The sequence below is a fragment of the Typha angustifolia genome, chromosome 1 (genome assembly GCF_048772165.1).
Source record: "Typha angustifolia cultivar Huaian chromosome 1, ASM4877216v1, whole genome shotgun sequence".
NCBI classification, from domain to species: Eukaryota; Viridiplantae; Streptophyta; class Magnoliopsida; order Poales; family Typhaceae; genus Typha; species Typha angustifolia.
Window position 1 is genome coordinate 11,274,025 of NC_133239.1, and position 18,625 is coordinate 11,292,649.

At 34.9% G+C, this 18,625-nt stretch overlaps 3 protein-coding genes across 3 annotated transcripts; 2 read left to right on the forward strand and 1 right to left on the reverse strand.

Moving 5' to 3' along the window:
* Nucleotides 1-436: 436 nt before the first annotated feature.
* Nucleotides 437-1,574, forward strand: LOC140764725 (small ribosomal subunit protein eS27y-like). The gene is made up of 4 exons (XM_073103458.1): nucleotides 437-477; nucleotides 583-684; nucleotides 781-809; nucleotides 1,177-1,574. The coding sequence occupies exons 1-4, from the start codon at nucleotides 475-477 to the stop codon at nucleotides 1,301-1,303; spliced, it is 261 nt and encodes an 86-aa protein (XP_072959559.1). The 5' UTR covers nucleotides 437-474; the 3' UTR covers nucleotides 1,304-1,574.
* Nucleotides 1,575-6,201: 4,627 nt separating this feature from the next.
* On the forward strand, nucleotides 6,202-9,713 carry LOC140763627 (nudix hydrolase 13, mitochondrial). The gene is made up of 6 exons (XM_073101908.1): nucleotides 6,202-6,639; nucleotides 6,737-6,847; nucleotides 7,471-7,582; nucleotides 7,662-7,745; nucleotides 8,929-9,078; nucleotides 9,180-9,713. Exons 2-6 carry the CDS (start codon nucleotides 6,774-6,776, stop codon nucleotides 9,366-9,368), a joined length of 609 nt encoding a protein of 202 aa, XP_072958009.1. The 5' UTR covers nucleotides 6,202-6,639; nucleotides 6,737-6,773; the 3' UTR covers nucleotides 9,369-9,713.
* An 873-nt stretch (nucleotides 9,714-10,586) lies between these two features.
* Nucleotides 10,587-14,813, reverse strand: LOC140759961 (multiple organellar RNA editing factor 8, chloroplastic/mitochondrial-like). The gene is made up of 4 exons (XM_073096693.1): nucleotides 14,403-14,813; nucleotides 13,828-13,925; nucleotides 13,673-13,738; nucleotides 10,587-11,756 (listed from the first exon to the last, which is right to left on the reverse strand). Exons 1-4 carry the CDS (start codon nucleotides 14,771-14,773, stop codon nucleotides 10,900-10,902), a joined length of 1,392 nt encoding a protein of 463 aa, XP_072952794.1. The 5' UTR covers nucleotides 14,774-14,813; the 3' UTR covers nucleotides 10,587-10,899.
* Nucleotides 14,814-18,625: the final 3,812 nt, after the last annotated feature.

Sequence of the window (18,625 nt, forward strand, 5' to 3'; positions counted from 1 at the left end):
GCATTTGTACCTTAAAAAAATGTTATTATTTTGAACAAAACAAATAACTAACTGCTCTGCTCATTTATTTATTTTTAATTATTACTAAGATGCACTTTAATTTATATTTCTCTGAAGACATATTTATCTAATAAATTATTTTGTCATTTGTGTTAGCTTTATAGTAGTAGTTTGATTAAAAGAAGGCATGATAAATTAAAAAAAATGAAAAGAAATTTTTTAAGTACTAATTTCTATCCAAATCCTTTTTTTTTTTTAATTATCACTAACTGATAACCGACCGTGGTACGTGTAGAACCAGTTGACACTCGACCATAACGCCAACCGTTTAGATCCTTCCTGAGTTTCGATCCCACGGTTATTATAATTCACTCCTTTCCTATTTAAATCCAGGCCCATTTCTTTCTCATTCCACTGACTATAGTAGCTTCGTTTCTCCACCACATTCGAACGTCTGCTAGGGTTTCTATCAAGATGGTGAGCTTATCTTTTCTATCCACTTTAGGTTACCGATAAGTACTTCTTCTTCGACTTCGATCCAATACGTTTAATTAGTTTTGTAATTTTTGAACGAATTTTTAGGTTCTCCAGAACGATATAGATGTCCTATACCCCCCTGCGGATATGGAAAAGAGGAAGCACAAGAAGAAGAGGCTCTTGCAGTCTCCTAATTCGTTCTTTATGGTGAAAATTGAATTCAATCTTTTTTCTTCCTTCAGAAATATTGATTCCTTCTGAATTGTGGTTAAATTTCTAATTTTGTTGTATTTGTTGTTATAGGATGTGAAGTGCCAAGGATGCTTTAATATGTAAGCTCATCTGTTTACTTTTTGATGTGAAAATTTGATTCAATTTCACCACCTAATTCACCTGTAAAAAGGGAGTCAATTTCCTATATTTGAATGGTCGATTCACCACCTTGTATAGTAAATTAACTGTTGTACATATCATCCATAATTTGCTACCTAGTTCGATGGTATTGTCGGTGTAAAGTTTGAATAGATTTGATTTACCATCTAGTTAACCTTCTGTCCACGGTTTGAGTCACATTCATAATGTGGTTAAATTTTATATTTTTGAATGATCTAGACTACTACATAAGTTAGAACCTTTTGGTGAAATGAAGAAGATCAACTTCACAAATTTGATGCTAATGTTGGTTGTGATTGCATGCAGTACAACTGTGTTCAGCCACTCGCAGACCGTCGTGGTCTGCAGCAACTGCCAGACCGTGCTTTGCCAGCCAACCGGCGGGCGCGCGAGGCTCACCGAGGGCTGCTCCTTCCGGCGCAAGGGTGACTAAAGGTTGGTGCGTGCTCCCCCTGCCCTTGACCTACTTATGTCTCGTTTTCAAGAAGTTTTTGAATGTAGAATTACTGTAGGTGTTGCTGCCTTATATATGTTGTAAATCTCGCAATGTTGCTTCCTCAGAAAGTGTAGTATGTAAATTGTGTACTGTACCTCTTGGTTGAGAATGTGTATTGGGGAGACGTGTTTAGAATGATCCTAATGTTGATCAACTGAAAGCTAAAACTTGTTGATATATTGGAGGAAACTCATCTTATAGTTTACATTTTCAGAAAGAAATTATTCTAAGTATTTCTTAGACACATAAATATAGGGACGAACTCTTGCACACCAAACGTCCTCTTCCCTCTAATCCAAAACAATATTATATTCTTTATATATATATATTCCCTCTAAAATGGGACTTCCTCGATTAGATATCTCCACTAATTAATGATTTGGATGGCCAATTAGGTTACGAATCTGATAAGAAAAAAAGAGCACCACATTAGCCTTATAAGGTGTATCTGGAAACATCCGCACAAATATCCTCATCACTCATCATCTTTTAACTCTTTATAATCAATCAATGTAAAACTTTAAGTTATTAGATGATTGACGCGACAAAGGGTGTCAGAATCTCTGTTTCCAATCGCTAGGCAAAAGGCAAAAGGACTGCTGCCCCCCACCCCCAAGTGGCCCAATGTTTTGTATTTAGATGGGCCTAGTTTTTGTGGGCCCATATCCTTGTGTGGCCCATAAGAGTTGGACGTGGTGGAGGCGACAAGGAGGACACCCGCGTCCCTAGCAATCGTCACTTCTAACAACTTATTTGTTTAGCCAAACAACAATCATGGTCTTGAGGCTTTCGAGGAAGTTTCGTCATGTAGCTTTACACCATGATAAATGTAGGAGTGAGATAGGTAGGTAGAAAGGTAAGAAGGGTCTTATTGTAGTTGTAACAGTGTGTTACTTTTATTAAGTATCACCTATTAAATTCTTTTTATATAAAAAGGTAGAATTTATATTAACTAAATGTTTTGGAAAAGTCGAATAGCCAGTCTGTTACTTTGTTAACTTTCCGATAGATATATTTCGTAGATAAAAGCTGAAGTTAGAAATTCAGCTTCCAAGGAGTTAAGTTGAGGACTATACCTCGAAAACTCCATTGGCCACTAGTTAAGGACCCATAGCATGCATGTCATTCTCCTATGAGAATTTGAAAGTGAAAAATTAATGGAGCCCATCTCCTTTTGGTTTCCTGTATTAAATAGGTTTAGCGAAGGTAGGCGTTCGAGAAACTTACCAATGAGCAAGAATTTGCCACTCAGCTCTACTAGCTTGCAGGTGCTCTTTATGGATGATAACTTAGACCAGAGGACCCTTGCTAGATTGAGACAAATTCACTCTCGTTGGCCACAAACTCCTTGGGCTATTGGCTTAATCCCGCAGGACATACGTTTTCTTATCAAACAATTTCAGAATTATGAAGTGAATCATGTATACAGAGAAACCAAAAAGGTCTACATATTAATATGAGTCGGATTTTTTGCTTTGGTTTATCTGTGTTGGGGATGTTTCGTACTTTTCCTTTCCACCGTCCACGTCAGCAAGACGAAAATAGGAAGAGGCCGAGATAGAGTAGCTCTACAATGTCAGTTAACTTGTCCACCCTTTGTTGTCGTTCTCTTGCGGGACAAATGCCTGCGATGATAGAGATGAATTTAAGAGGGAAGAAAGAAGAAGAAAAAAGAAACACCTCACTCTATTACATAAGTTTACATGTCTCTTTCTCCTGACATCTCTACCCTTTGGACCTCAACAAAGATGACAAAGGCATTGACCCAAGTAAACGTTATATAAAACAACGTGGCATTGAATTTTGAGACGAGAGGATAGATATAAAACATAAGCTTCATGTTGGTGATCATAACGCTATCTATGTATATATATATATATATATATATATATATATATCTCTCTCTATTTTCCTTACCACATGTTATTCTTATATGGACACTACACCGACCCCTAGGGCCAATCATTGAGGGTTAAATAATTGAGACCTTGATCACTTTGCTTGGCAGCAATGGAGATGGCATCTTTAGCTTTAGCTCTCCAGTGGGTAATGATATCTTTGGGGGTGGAAAACTTTCCCCATACTTACTCAAAAGAATTATATACAAACAAAGTGCTGATGTGGCAGTATTCGATAATAATATTCCAAGACTACTCTAAAAACTTAGGTCGATCGATAAAGAACAATGGCTCTAAACTTCTATGGTATGATTCAATACTAAAAGGAATTATTATACCAACTAGTATAACGTAAGTATCGATCACTTCGTTATTATACCGACTAGGATACAATCTTCCTTCAGCAATTCAGTAATATGTTTTGAATCATTTTAGGGTTTTCCTAGTAGCTCTTTAGTCTTTCCCTTGTAGGGTTTCCCTGATATGCATGTATGGAGGTTATGCATTACGTAAAAGGTATAAGATATACGTGAAAAAGTCATCAAGTTATACTTAATTATTAGTGTAGACTACATTGTAGAAGATTAAACGAGGAGGAAAAGTCATGCTTAAATAGGACACCCTACAATAGATTAGGTGCTTGTGATAATTATTTCTTAAACCGTGATTTGCAAGTCCTATTAGTTAATATCATATGGTCCTTTTCATGGCCAACTAGTCTCCACGTTAAGATTTATTAAAGTTAAGTACTGGACGCTTATATGTGGATAGGAACGGATTGCAACCAAAGTGGCCGTCTGTTTCCATTAACGTCAACAAAAGCTGCATTTGCTTTCACAAGATGATGTCGTTGATGAGATTAACATTGCCAATTTTATACTTCACTCTTTGAGAGTTAATACTAATTAATATGGAATAAATTATAAGATGTAAACATTTGATATATATCGTAATGAATCCTCATCCTATATATATAAACTTAACTTTTAAGTTGATTATGTTTTAGATTTATGTTCAAAACTTGTAAACTTGATTTCTGAGGCTCTATTTGATGATTAAATATTCAACATTTTAGCGATTGTTCTGATGTTGGTTTTTGACAGCTTCTAGTGGACTTATTTTGGTTTGCTTGCTTGCTTAGTTACATGAACAATTACATATTATTTTAGTAGTTCTTCTGGAAGCAAATAATGTCTTCGGTCAGCTTTCTTCCTTTTAAATAAGTTATGTTGATGAGATTCTTGATCTCATATAACTATTTGAGTAACATGTTAATGTCTCAAAATAAAAGTACATGTTGATGAGATTCTTGTATCATCTAAGACTAGCTAATCTTGGGCTACCCTTAGGCATTTAATGGACATGTTTCTTTGTTGAAATCTTATAAGTTCCTCAACTACTAACTATTAAGAAGATTATTATGGTAGTATGACTAACTAATACCGAGTATTAACTCGCCGTATATACTCTGAAAGCTTAAGCTATCGTTATATTTATTCTTCATATTTAAGACTAAAACTACATCTGCTCCACAAATAAAAAAATAAGTGAATATTTTTTTAATTAATTTGGCATAATTAGTGAGTATAATATATTACAACTCTATGAAATTTCTGCAATTGGGGATTCTCGAGATAATGTCTGGTTATTGATTGAGATCTCTAGCAACTAAAATTAATGGAATTTGGTGGAAAAGACCTCAATTTCCCAGTCGTTCATATGAGATTCTTTGAATGATCTGCCATCTGTACAAGCAACTGATGCAAATGTTAGCCATTCAATTTGTCAACAAAATAAATGACCGGCTTTGCATTTCACCATCATATAAATTAATTAGAAAGAGAGGAAAATGTCTAAATAATGTCCTTTGTAATATTGACGTGATGAATTTATAATGGTAGATAATAAAACTTGATTGATACCCAATATTTTCACATATATTATATTATAAAACTAAGTGCATATAGTTTGATGCATATTTTATTATAACGGCGCAATTTAAATATACAATGAATATTAAAATTTATTATTACGAATTTAAAATTTACAAAATTTCCTCTGTCGCTAAGGACATCTTAATTATCGAACAGACCCATTCTATCACCAACCATCATATGGGACCCACATAAGAAACCTATTTCTTGAAGGTATTCTCTATATTCCAAGGATTCTCATACAAGTATTAATAACAAATTAAAATAGTAAAAGCTAGATGATTAGGGCTCTTGTAATTTAATTGTATTATCTTTTTAATTTATTATATAAAACTATATATATATATATATATATATAGTAAAGTTTATTTCTTTTAATTAAAGATTAAGTATAATTGAATTGCAAATGATAACTTGGAAAAGGATTTAAAAGAAAAGGGTAATTATATAATAGCCACTTAAAATATGTTTAAATATCATAATTATCACTGGAATTTTCTGACTTACTTTTTTGATAGAATATCCATAGAATATTACTAAGAGATGGTTGTTATAGTTAACAGTACATATAAATGATTATAATACCATTCTTTCTTAATATTTAAAGTAGTTATGGCTATTTTTTCTTCTAAAAAGGTAATGATTTACTTTTCTTCTTTACTATGATATTGGATAATATAAGATAGTCTTCGTATTATTTTAATCCCTTTATACAAGGGTAAAATAGTATTTTCCTAACATTTTTTTTTAGTTTTAATTGTGATTAGCTAGATTTAACCAAGGGGTTTAAAAAAACTAAATAATTTTGGTTGCAATTAGGATTTTTTTTTTTTTTTTTGTTTTGAGAATACAGTGTCAATTATGATATTTTGGAAATGTTTAGTGATAATTATGTGAAATTCTAAAAAGAAGAAGAAAAAAATCTGAGTTCAGGGAATAAAATAATAGCTTAAGAGCTAAAGATAGCTCTCAACTCCCATCTCTCTCCGGCTTCGTTATCCTTTGGTTTTTTTTTCTCCCGTATGGAAGCAAACAATGAGGTATAGATAATTTAATCCCGTATACGTCAAATAGTTGATTTGGTCTCACGAGAAATTTCTTCCGATCTCTCACTTTTGAAAGATCCCAACTGCCCATTACTCTGTTGCCGCGGGAGATCTCAGAATTTAATAAAGTTTGGTTTTTTTTATTCGGGGAAAAGAGGAACTTTGCAGCAATAAATTGGATAGGAAAGTAGCAGAAGAGCCATTAACCGGGGGCTTGAGAACACCCATTTCTTCTTTTGCTCCAGCTTTAGAGAAAGTGTCTGGTTTCGTCCATCGACCCAGTTTTGCTCCCTGTTTTCTTCTTTCAAGTGGATTTGGGAAAGGAAGTGGAAGCAGAAAGGAGGATAAGGTGGAGATTATGAGAATATATTGCCCCTTTTTTGGGTTTCAATGAGGTGAACTGAGCTGTGCTTAACCTTCTTCTTTGCTTACTTGAGTACATCTTCACCTTTTAGCTCTTCCTTACCCATTTCTCTTTGTTGGGTATTGTAGTCTTTCCTAAGATAAGGAGGTCTCTACCATTGGAGTAATGGCTTCACCTCTGTTAGCTCGAATAGGCCGCCAACGACAGCGTTATGATAACAGCTATCGGCTTGTAGCAGGGTATTTTGCCTTCTTTTGCTATTGTTCTTTGTTCTTATTGTTATCATTAGATTCCAGCTGCTGTATCCCCCTGAATTGAATTCTCCTTATTTTGTTTTTGTAATGCGAAGGATGTGAAACTTCTTCTCAGCTGGAAACTTTGGTTGAATGAGATAACATTGACGATAAAATAAGTTAGTTAACTTTCTAAGTAGTTGAGCTTCCTCTACGTATGCAACTCTTTTTCACGCCTTTTTCATCCTTGTGCTGGATTTGTACGAAATAAGCTAATTGGCTCTTATAGCAGAGATCTTGTAGGTTGAAGTAGCTGGTGCTTTAGCTGTCACTTGTTTGTAATATTTGATGAACTCTTCTTCTACATACTAGTAGTTGATAACAATCTCTGGCAAATGATCTATTGGAAAAGAATGTAGCCACCTCTACTTTAAACAAGTTTACTCTGGGCAGAAATTATTTCACCTAAGCTGGAGAATTGCCTTTCCTTAATCTGGACCTCTAACTACAAAGCAGATGCAATTTTTGATACATTATCTATCACATTTAGTTCTCTTGTTATTCTCTATCCTGCAATGTAATTCTTTTGAGTAATGTTTTAACATGTTTGTTATCTATGGTGCAAACAGATGTATTCCATACAGGCTAAAGGAAGAAGAGAACCATTTCGGTGACTTGGTCAATAGGTTGGAAGTACTCATGGTTTCTACAGCGAAAAGAAATGATCTTGTGTTCCCTAAAGTAAGTGCATCTTCTGCTCTAGAGTTTCCTGAGGAACAACACTCCATGAGAAACTCAAATTGATTATTTATTGTTGTAGGGTGGATGGGAAGATGATGAGACGGTCGACCAAGCAGCATGCCGTGAGGCCTTGGAGGAAGCCGGAGTGAAGGGAAAAATCAGTGTGAGTACTTGCATCTAGTTTCATTCTTGACATAATAATTCAGTGTGAGTAGATGCGAGTAAGTCACTGTATCAGTTCTTTTTTATTCAAGTTTAATTCTCCGTCTACAATAGAACCTTGCTTGGTTTTTGTATCATTTAACAACTTAGTTGTGATACCCTAGCATCTAAGTGAAATTCTTTATAGATCAGCAAATGCTTTCAACTTTTGGATCTCGGTCATCATGAAATTAATCGTTCATCTAAATTGGTGAAATCTAATGTCAATTTTGTGTAAGTTTGAAGGATCATGCCAGGGGGCTACTAAATTATGTTTGGGAAGTTCGATTCAGCGAGCATCTAGACAATAATTAATGTAATATTATTGGCTGTTTGTTGGAGATCATGCCCTTGATTTACATCCATCGTATGATATTCATCAGTAGACTGCCCTATCCTCAAAAAATATTTCTTCAAACTCCCAAGTCATAGAAGCTCTTTATCATTGATCTGCTCTGCCACCTAACTAGTATGCATGTGACGTGTTTCCTGTTGGCGTACCAACGTAGTACCTATCCTGATGGTGATGATGCTCTTGTCAGTTGTTCAGCAGTTTAATGTTATAGTTGAACTGTCATCGTATCTCATAAGGCAAAAGATAATAGAAGTCTACTTTGGTGTTTGAAAATATTACAGAAGGGACAAAAAAAAACAATTTTTTTCGTGCTATATTTGTTTCAAAGGGAAATTTGTGATTTCCAACTTACTTTTGATTTGCCTATTGTAATCTGTCATGGAGGGATGAAGGATCTTATTTATCAACTTGTAGTCATACACTGAAATACCTGAAGTTTGCTTCCAGTAAGCTTTTCTATGATCTGTTATAATTCTATGAAGTGGCAAAAAATGGATATGGTGGGAAAATTTGGTTCTTTGTGGTTATTTATCTTTTAGTGGTTTTGACAGATTTACGGAACATAACACACTTGGTTTTTCTACCGCACCTATTACTTTGAAAGTAATTTAACTGAAACCCAGTAGTTTGTTTAGGATCACGTGCTATTGACTTATCTACAACTACTTTAGGAAATTTACCTAGTTCAACTTTCATTTGTAAGATTATTGAATCAAATTAACAATTTAAGTCAATGTCATCAGTCTAAAGACTAAACACATTAATGATCATGAACTGTTGTTTTTTTCAGGAAGATCCATTGGGTCATTGGATCTTCAGAAGCAAGAGCAGCCAGAACAATTGCAGCCCTGAAGGAGCTTGCAAAGGTTACATATTTGCCTTGGAAGTCAACGAGGAGCTCAATTACTGGCCAGAGCAGGCTAGCCATGGCAGGAGATGGGTCAGTGTTACTCTTGCATCATGTTCAAGCTATTCTTTGCATAGACTAGCTGCATTAGCTAAGAACTAACCAACTATTTTGAATGATGCCTCCATAAATAGGTGTCTGTGATGGATGCATACAAACTTTGTCGGTACGAGTGGATGTGTGAAGCACTTGACTTGCTCTTACAATTTCTATCGGAGAGTAAGCTTGTGACTTCTGCACCAGAATTGCCTGGGCCATCAACCTTGTGCAAGATTCTGCCTACTGCAGCTGAGTCAGCTGAGAGAGCTATAGCATTATGCTGATAGTTCCTAGATCGGCTTGTGGATGTTAATGTGAATGCTAAATCCACTGTTGCCTCTAAATTACAGTGATGGCTGTAGTCTTCGATTCCTAAATCGTTGGATGGATCCCAGTTGTACAGGTATTTCTCTCAGTTGGCATTAACTTTGCTTCCAAGACGGGGAAAATCTTGTTAGTTGAAGTTTTCACTTTACCCCAGGAAAAGCTACAGTTTGAAGCTTTAGATGAAACTAAGAGTTGTTTCTGGGTCCCATATAAGTGCTGATTGTTGAGAATGATCACTAATGTATCAAGTTTCATTCTATAATATGTCTTACCGTCTGTAAAATGGAGTTTTTCTTGGTAAATATCGATATATGTGTATCAATAATCTAATTTGATCTATGTATGCATGAAACTAACCTGGTAGCAAATGTAGTTAGTAGGATATTTTATGATGTTCTTCATCGATTTAGCCTTCGAGTCATGATATCCAACATTAACATTGCCATTGATAAACAAGCCTACCGGATCTTGAAATCGATTCTTCTGTCGAGAAAGGAAACATTTTGATCAATTTATTCATCAATTGAACTTGTCTCAAGTTTGACTTGGGACAAACCTGAGTTGCATCTCCCACTACTTTCCTCATTGCAACTTGCAATCCGAGGAAAGTTTCAATTCTTTGATGTCGGCAAACATCATCAGGGTATTTATTTTCACAAATCACACAGAGTGGTATAAATCTTTTCGTAGTGAGTTTTTATACCTTTGAAATATTGGGCATCTAATATACCGAAAACGAGTAAAGAAAAACAAGGCATAAATGAAGCACTAATCCAGAGATGGCCTCATATTTCACGAAAGAACAACAAATAAAGCAAAGACGTTTAAAAAAAAAACAAATATGTCACACGTTTAATAACCTTGTGATTTTGATCTATATGAACATCAAACAAGATATCCAACAATAGATGTGTTGAACAAAGCTAGTATTGCGATACAAACACTAGAGCACCAAATAAGACTATATTGCTCAAGCAAGAGAGGGTAAAGATTACGCAGTACATCCGCTACAAAACAACTAAATTTATGCTAAAAAGCAACTAAATTTATCAAGCACTAGATAAACAAACATATGCACCCAATAACATGGCTGAAGCTACCTAATTCTATATGACGTATATTCTTAAAAATCCCATAACGATTAAAAAGAAAACATCTATCGAATAGGCAAAACAGAGGGAGAACTTCCAATACACGTTGGCCTGATTAGTCCATACAAACAATATATAGATATCATACAATGATGTTACTGGACACATGCCTGAACTCCATTTTGACTGATAGGTGTAAGTTTCTTATCCCTGCAAAACTCTGTTCTATAAAAGGGAAAAACAGATAGACACTACTACCAGCTAGACCTGCACATAATCCATTCCATGAAAATGATTATCAATAAGTTCCATTCAAGTGCTATTCTAGCAAGTCCCAGACACTAACTACTATTTTTTCCGAAATTGTTCAGTTCTACACATCTCTACTTCTAATGTTTTACTGGTAATCCCTTCCAGGAACATCTCTTCCCTGATAAGCAGGTCCTCCATAACCTGATCCACCCTGTTGATAGTTAGGGTTGCCTCCTTGACCGTGGCCAGGTCCTTGATTGACTCCTCCCGGATAGCCAGGGTTTCCTCCTTGATACGGCGGATTGCCTCCCTGATAACCAGGGCTACCAGGCATATTCCCATCAGGATTACCTCCTTGGTGGAATCCTGGGCCACCTCCCTGGTAATCACGGCCACCAGGCATGTTCCCACCAGGATTACCACCTTGGTAACCTGGGCCACCTCCCTGATAACCAGGGCCACCAGGCATGTTCCCACCAAGATTACCGCCTTGGTATCCTGGGCCACCTCCCTGATAACCAGGGCCACTAGGCATGAACCCACCAGGATTACCTCCCTGATAGCCTTGACCACCTCCTTGATTACCAGGTCCACCACCTGGCATGTAGTTGTTCTGTGGATTAGGCATTTGGTTTTGATAGTTGTTCGGTGGACCACTCATGTTAGGAGGCGGCGGAGGACCAGAGCGATTTGGCATGGCATTGAAATCACGATTAGGTGGCGGCGGCATGGCATTAGGGGCATTCGAAATCGGAGGGGCATCACGAGGTGGCATAGAACCAACAGCACGGTTTTGGAATTCTTGGTTTGGCATTGGTGGTGCTTCTCTGTTTTGGAAGTTCTGCATGTTTTCCCTCCTGCGTTCAAAGTTCCTTGACCTATCAAAATTGCGAGGCCGATCATTGCGCCTGGATCTCTCGTTTGCACGAGCATTATTCCGGACCCACTCCTCATGGTATTTAGGATCATAAGGAACAGCTTGACCATCTATGAAAGGTTCACCTGCGACAATATAAAAAAAATAGGAAATGAGAAACTATCTGTGTTATTTAGCATTTCCCCAATCAATAGAAGAAAACTAGCAAATATCCAAGCAAGGAAGCCAAAGTATCTCTTATGAAGAATCAGCCTTCTAAGTCCACCACAATCACCTATTTTAGTTCGCCAAAGTCATCATGCATACAAAATCATAATAAATGTTAGGCCATGCAAGTAGAGCATTGAGGATTAGCAAAAGTCCTAGATCTTACATGTTAATGATTACACCTAAATCTTATATTAGAAAAGTTGTGCAGCTATCAACTGGGTTTCTGGCAATTCCAATTCATCCCAGATTTTCTTCAGATAAAGAAAGCCACAAGACAAAGATTCATTCTGGCATCAAGGCTGCAAACCAGCTAATTTCTTGTTTCAATTTATTTAAGAAACATTAAGCACTTATGTGAATATAAAGTCAGCGAGTCTGATTTGACAACTATATCACACAGTAAGCCTAGCAACGAATGACAAGCCACATTGCATTGCATCAAGGCATCGATCGGACAATACTGATAGATCGACAGGGACAATTTTATGTGCAAAACAATTCATCAAGGATCAAGGAATTGATCAATGAAGAAGATACAACAAGAATTAGATGGCAGGAACAAAGTCATCGAAATTCGAGTATGTTATTGGCTCCATGCCGTCACCACATCTATGGTAAAGAATAAATTTTAATATCTTTTATCAATATATTAATATAGTGGATGAAAGAATATGAATCAACACAGAAGAACAATTATCAGTCATAGTAACAAATTACCAATAACATCAATTAACATGGCAGAAACAAAAATATCGCATCTGAAAACCAATTATAATCCTCTAGAGCAAATTAACAATAACTTCAAATGTAGTGATGAAAACAAAGAAATAACATCAAGTATTTGTTCCCACAAGTGAAGCAATAAATGCTAAAGATAGTGCACTAAAAGCAAAAAAGTCAACATTACTACAACGGAAGCAGAGAAAGTTAATATTGTTCTAATTAAAGTAGAAGAAAATAACATCACCAATATTGTTCAAGCCTCTTAGCAATGGGGAATACAACAAAAGCTAGAAAATGAACCAGCAAACTTTTCACTAAATAATTTTTAGAGTGATAAAATCTTATGCACATAAAGTTCTCGGACATACATGATTGTTCAAACTCCACAAAAGATAATAACAACCATGGTTTGAAAATTCGGCCAATCTCGATCCAAAACAGGATCCAATACAGAAAAAACGTTAGGAATCAGATTGGTTCAGTTTGCTTCAATTTAAATGGATCAAGTTTCAACCGAAACAAGATGTTGATGCCTTTAGGGTTTGTAAGTTTTAATCACAGCCCTATATTGAAAGTGAATGGTGGCGGCGATGATTGATTGAGCTTTAGGTTTGAAATTGGCATTGATTACTTAACTTCTATCTCTTTCCATTACTAGTCAACATGAATTTCTCCTAATTGCGTCATATATGGCAAAATTCAAATCTGTATTCGTAAGCCTCATTAGGCACAAATTTATAGAAACCAATTATAAAGACAGCTGTAATTAAAACTCAAGAGAAAAGCTAAGTCAATAGTGGCTATAGTAACGATCAGGTTTTTCAACCCCATTAGATGGCTTCTTCGAAGTGACCTTAACTCCAAGGAACCTCTCATGTCAGAATTACCGTCTATTCACCAGCGCATACAGAAAAAGGAAAAAAAATCAAAGGGGTAGAAAACCATCATCTCAAAACAGACTGTGTATGTGCATATAAGAATAAACATCAAACAAATTAAAAATCTCAAGTGCATCTCAACTGTTGTATCCATGAAGAAATACTAAAGTTACTTAGAAGAAAAAATAAACAATACAGGTTGACTTTTATAGGCTTCTTTTGGTACTCACCTCCATAGTCCTTATTCTTAACATCCAGGTAGGAATCAGGAAGAACCCAGCGAACCTTTGGCAACTCTGCATTATTTTGAGAGAAAAGGCAAAAAATTAGCATTATGCTTGTACAAAAGCAATACATAGTTGGGACAGGATTGTAGAAAGCATACCCTTGATCTTGTATGAAAGCTCCTCAGAGACCAAGCATCCAAAAGCAAAGTAATGCCTTGTCGAGACAGAGTATATTTTCTGCCTTGCTTCTTCTTCACTGCAACATAACAGCAAATTGAAATACAAAGGAACAAACAATAAAGAACAATAACACAGAGTCAATCATCTCAATAAGTTATCCAACAAACTACTGTTCTTCTAATCCCTAAATCAAATTTATCATCCCAGTCCAAAGATTTAGGCAAGTATCGGAAACCAACCAGCTGAAGTTAATAAGTCATAGACTTCTAGAGAACATGCTTATTCTTATATGGCGGCGAAAATTTTATCTAAAGTAAATACCGGATGAATAATAGCAGCTTCTTTTTCAATTTAGACATATATAGCAAACTGAAAGACATCTCCTGAGCCAAGTAAAAAACGAATCAATCTTCGAAAGCACCTCAGGAAAAAAAGGAGAAGAAAAAAAAGGCTACTATTAGATCTTTCAAGCTCTACAGAACCCCACTTATCATCCCAACCAACTAAACCTCGAATTCCAATTAAATACAAGTTAGGGTTAGGTAGCGCAAACCTCCCAACGATCATGGCAAGCGTCTTTACGTAGCTATCAATTATCTCATCACGAGAGATATCAGGATTCCCGGCCGGACCCGGAGGCGGCTCCATGACAACGAGCCAGTGCTCGAAATCGCAGCCATCTAAGAGGATGGTCTCTTTCGGTGGGCGGTTACTCCAGTTCGGAGAGGAATCCCGGAGCGACGAAGTGGTCGGCTGCGACGAGAAGCACCGAATGGGGGCGATGGCCGGTAGGCGGCGGTGGAGGAGAAGGTCGGCAGCGATGAGGGGGCGGAGACGAAGTAGAGACGACGAGGAAGAGAGGAAGGAGCGAGGGGAAAGGAGGGAGAGAGAGGAGACCTTCGACAGGAGGGATCGGGTAGCCATTTTAGAACCCTAGGAAACGGAAGCGAAGCTGAAGAGATAAACCCTGGCATTTATATAGCGAGTATTAGGTTAAGGGCATTTTTTTGTGCCCTTATGACTTAAAAATTGAAGCATATTCCCGTGAGATCTACGATTAATTGTGATATAAAAATAATTTTTAAATAAAAAATAATATGTTTCAATTTGTCATAGATTTAATATTATAAATCATATTAATTCTAAATATTTTGTTCAACGTGGTGGTAAAATTATTTGATTATTTTGTTGATTTGCATAGTTCTTGTGATCATATATTCATAATAATTCATATGGTTTTAGTAAAAGAAAAATTATTTTTGATCGATAGGAGTGATCTTAATGTGAAAGTGCAAATTATTTGAGTCAGAAAAATTGATATATATATATATATATATAGTCATTAATATACTTTTATTTTAATTTAAAAAAATTATTCAAATATATTATGATCATTTTGTACGTATACTTATTTTAACTCATCTATATAATAACTAGTGACTAAGAAAACTAAGAGCATCGTGTAATATTATTAAAAATTCTAAAAACAAATGTATCATTCCCTGCATTTTGATAAAGTAGAGATTCATTAACTGTATTAAATGAAGCATGTCTCTTACTCTTCCAATTTGATCTATGTATACATGAAGCAAATGTAGCATGGATATTTTAGTAGGCTATTTTATTTGCTATCCTTTAATTAAACCTTCCAATCATGATATCCGGACAATAAGCTTGCCATTAATCTCAAGTTCACCTTATTTTGAAATCGATTCATCTATTCAGAAAGAATTTATCTGTTGGATTTGCTTTTATTAAGAACAAACAGAGACTACTTAAAAAATACAATCATTCTTTCTATTAGATTTGTTGAAATTTTTATGTACAATAATAATAATCTATACATGTTTGAAATGTTTGTGTACAGAAGTAATAATCTATTTCTGAATGTTTATGTACAACAACAAATAATTTAAAAGTTCTAAAATATTTGTGCATAACAATAGGTATTTTGATACACAATCAAATATAATTTTATAGTTAATATCCCGGTTTCTATAATAAATAACTATGGATTCAATAGTTACTAATTATAGATTTCATAATTAATAATTATAGGGCTTAATTATATCTGTTCTTTTATTTTTTTGACTCGGTACCACTTTGCCCTCCTATAGTATAAAAACGTACAAGTACCTTCTAAATTTTTGAAAAACTACAACTAAACTAGTTTGATTGTTTTCTGTGAGTTAAATTTCATGTGCCAATATGAACAACAAGTTATTTTTAGATAGATGAAATTACCGTCATAAAGATCAAAAAATATTTTATAGATAATTTTGTCATCATCTCCTTCTTTAGGATAAACTATAAAGGGCTTCATACTCTTCTTTCTCAATATCTCTCTATATCTTCTTCACAAAGCTTTTAGCAAAAGCAACCGCAATATTAAATATCCCACATATTTGGCATCTTATGTCTTCTTCAATGCTATACCTCGGTATCCTTCAATAACTAATAAAATTTAGATGGTTGTAGTACGTTTGTCTTCTATTTAATTTATATAGTTGGTAAATTTTCTTTTGATGGGAATAACATATAGATGAAATTGTTGTTTTAAAAGTATAATTCTTTTATCCTCGTCTCTCAAAAAAAAAAAAAAAATTAAATATATTTTTTTCTCCTATATTTTGGAAGAAAATCATTTTTACTCTCAAAAATATTTTTCAAGATCATTAAGCCTTTTAAACATTTTTGACAACTATATTTTAGTGGTTTTATTTTTAATAACACCTCATTTTTTTGAGGTATTTCTAATGCTATATCTTCTTTTTATCTATACTTTTTATATGGCATTGTATTGTTATTTTGATTAACAGCCCTTGAACCCCACATTATGGCTTATTTAACTCTATGCATAAAGTGACAAATAATAACCCTTGATACTTTCTAACCTGACCTCATACTAACCATTATTTAGTAAGATAGCCTTGAAAAAAAATTAGTGTTCTTAATGAAACATTCTATTTGATAATGTTCTTAATGATAGAGAAAAATAAAGATAATGGTATTTTTTTTAATCACTATGCCTTCTTCAAAGTTTAACTAAACTACAACTACAAATGTCATTGGCAAATATCTCAATTAAACTTTATTATGATATTTCTTAAGTAAATATGTATTCTAAGAGAAAATTTAAGGTGGCTTAGTATGGGAGAAAAATAATTTTCTTTCAAGTGGGTAATACTTTCTAAGATAAAGCATAGATACAGACTGATTAAAAGCCTAATTAATAATAATAATAATAATAATAATAATAATTCATAAGAGTGAATTTTGTTCAAAATTCTTAGGATAAAATTTATTTAACCCTTAGATTATGGTATTTCATAAACACAAAAGTGTGAACTGAAGCTATTTCAAATTCATAAAATGCCAATCTTTGAATCAAGAAAGTATATTTCAAATACCCCTTTCTTCCATCAAAGTGCTATGTAGATTCCCACAATCAGTTTAGTATTTATTTGAATGACATGCCTTTAGAAGCATACAAATTTGCATCAACTTGACTTGCCATGTCCATTCTGCAACACCACACTTAACACTTTAGAACACCAAAAAAATCAAAACAAAGTAGCTCCAGGCTAAAATTACACACTGATACACAATAACACACTCAAAGCACTTCCAATCCAAACCACAACTAATTACAAGCAAAATAATTCAAAAAAGAAAAGGAGAAAGAAATAGCTCTCTGAGTACAAATATTTTGACACTCAAAAGAGAAAGAAAGAAAGAAAGAAAGAGAGATCTGGAAGAAAGGCTTAGCCTTCCCTTTGCCCATAAGACTTGCCACTTGTTTCATTGATCCATGTCCATCCTCTATATAGCTTGTAGAATTAGAGGAAGGCATGATCTTTTGAACTCAAATGCTGCTCCATTCTTTTTCTTCCTCTTCCTCCACATCCTTGAGCTTTCTCTACTCTATGATTGCCAGTGAGCTCTTTGGCCCTCCTCCTTATATCCAAGGAGATGCCTTGTGAGATGTGCATCTGCACCTCTTCCACCAACTACTACAATCGATAAAGTATTAAAGCTATGGGAATATAAAACCCCCAAGGTGGATTCCTGCATATCTCCACACATTCATCTTTTTGGGCCATCTAGCTCTCATGCTTTTGAGTAGTTTTCCTAACCACCTAGGCATTAGACTTTAGCCAAATGTTTGTACAAATAAGGGGGATAAAGGTGACCAACTTTGCTTTTGGAAAGCACTGCCACTTAGGGGTACAGGACATAGACAATTGGAAACATAACACTGGCATAGAAGTTTATTCATCCAATTGCAAGATACTTGTATATTGCCTAAAAATTAAATAAAAGAGTTATGTTTGAGAGGTGTTATTCAAATTTCCAAATTAAAGGTTTTGGATAGTTCTAATAGATATAAAGGATCCACATCAACATGTCTTCTAGATAATAATATACGCATGCTAAAAATGCTCAAGTGTTTCTAAAAGGTATGGGTGGAGCCTGTTAGCCTACCTAGCCTCTTAATGCTTCATTGCCAACCATAAAATCCGGATCATTTTTATTTATTTTTTTGGGTTAAAAGGCAAATGCATTACCTAACAAAACAAAAGGGGCATAAAATACCTAGAGCATCTCTATATAGTAAGCCAGTGATTTCTATGTGAGCCAATGCAATCTTAAAAGGTCCTAATTTGCATTATAATTTGCCTCCCGGTAATACCAATACTAGGAGAAGGAAGAGATATACAGATGGCAGTTGGCAAGATTCTAGCACTATTACAGTAAGAAGATAAACGAAGACTT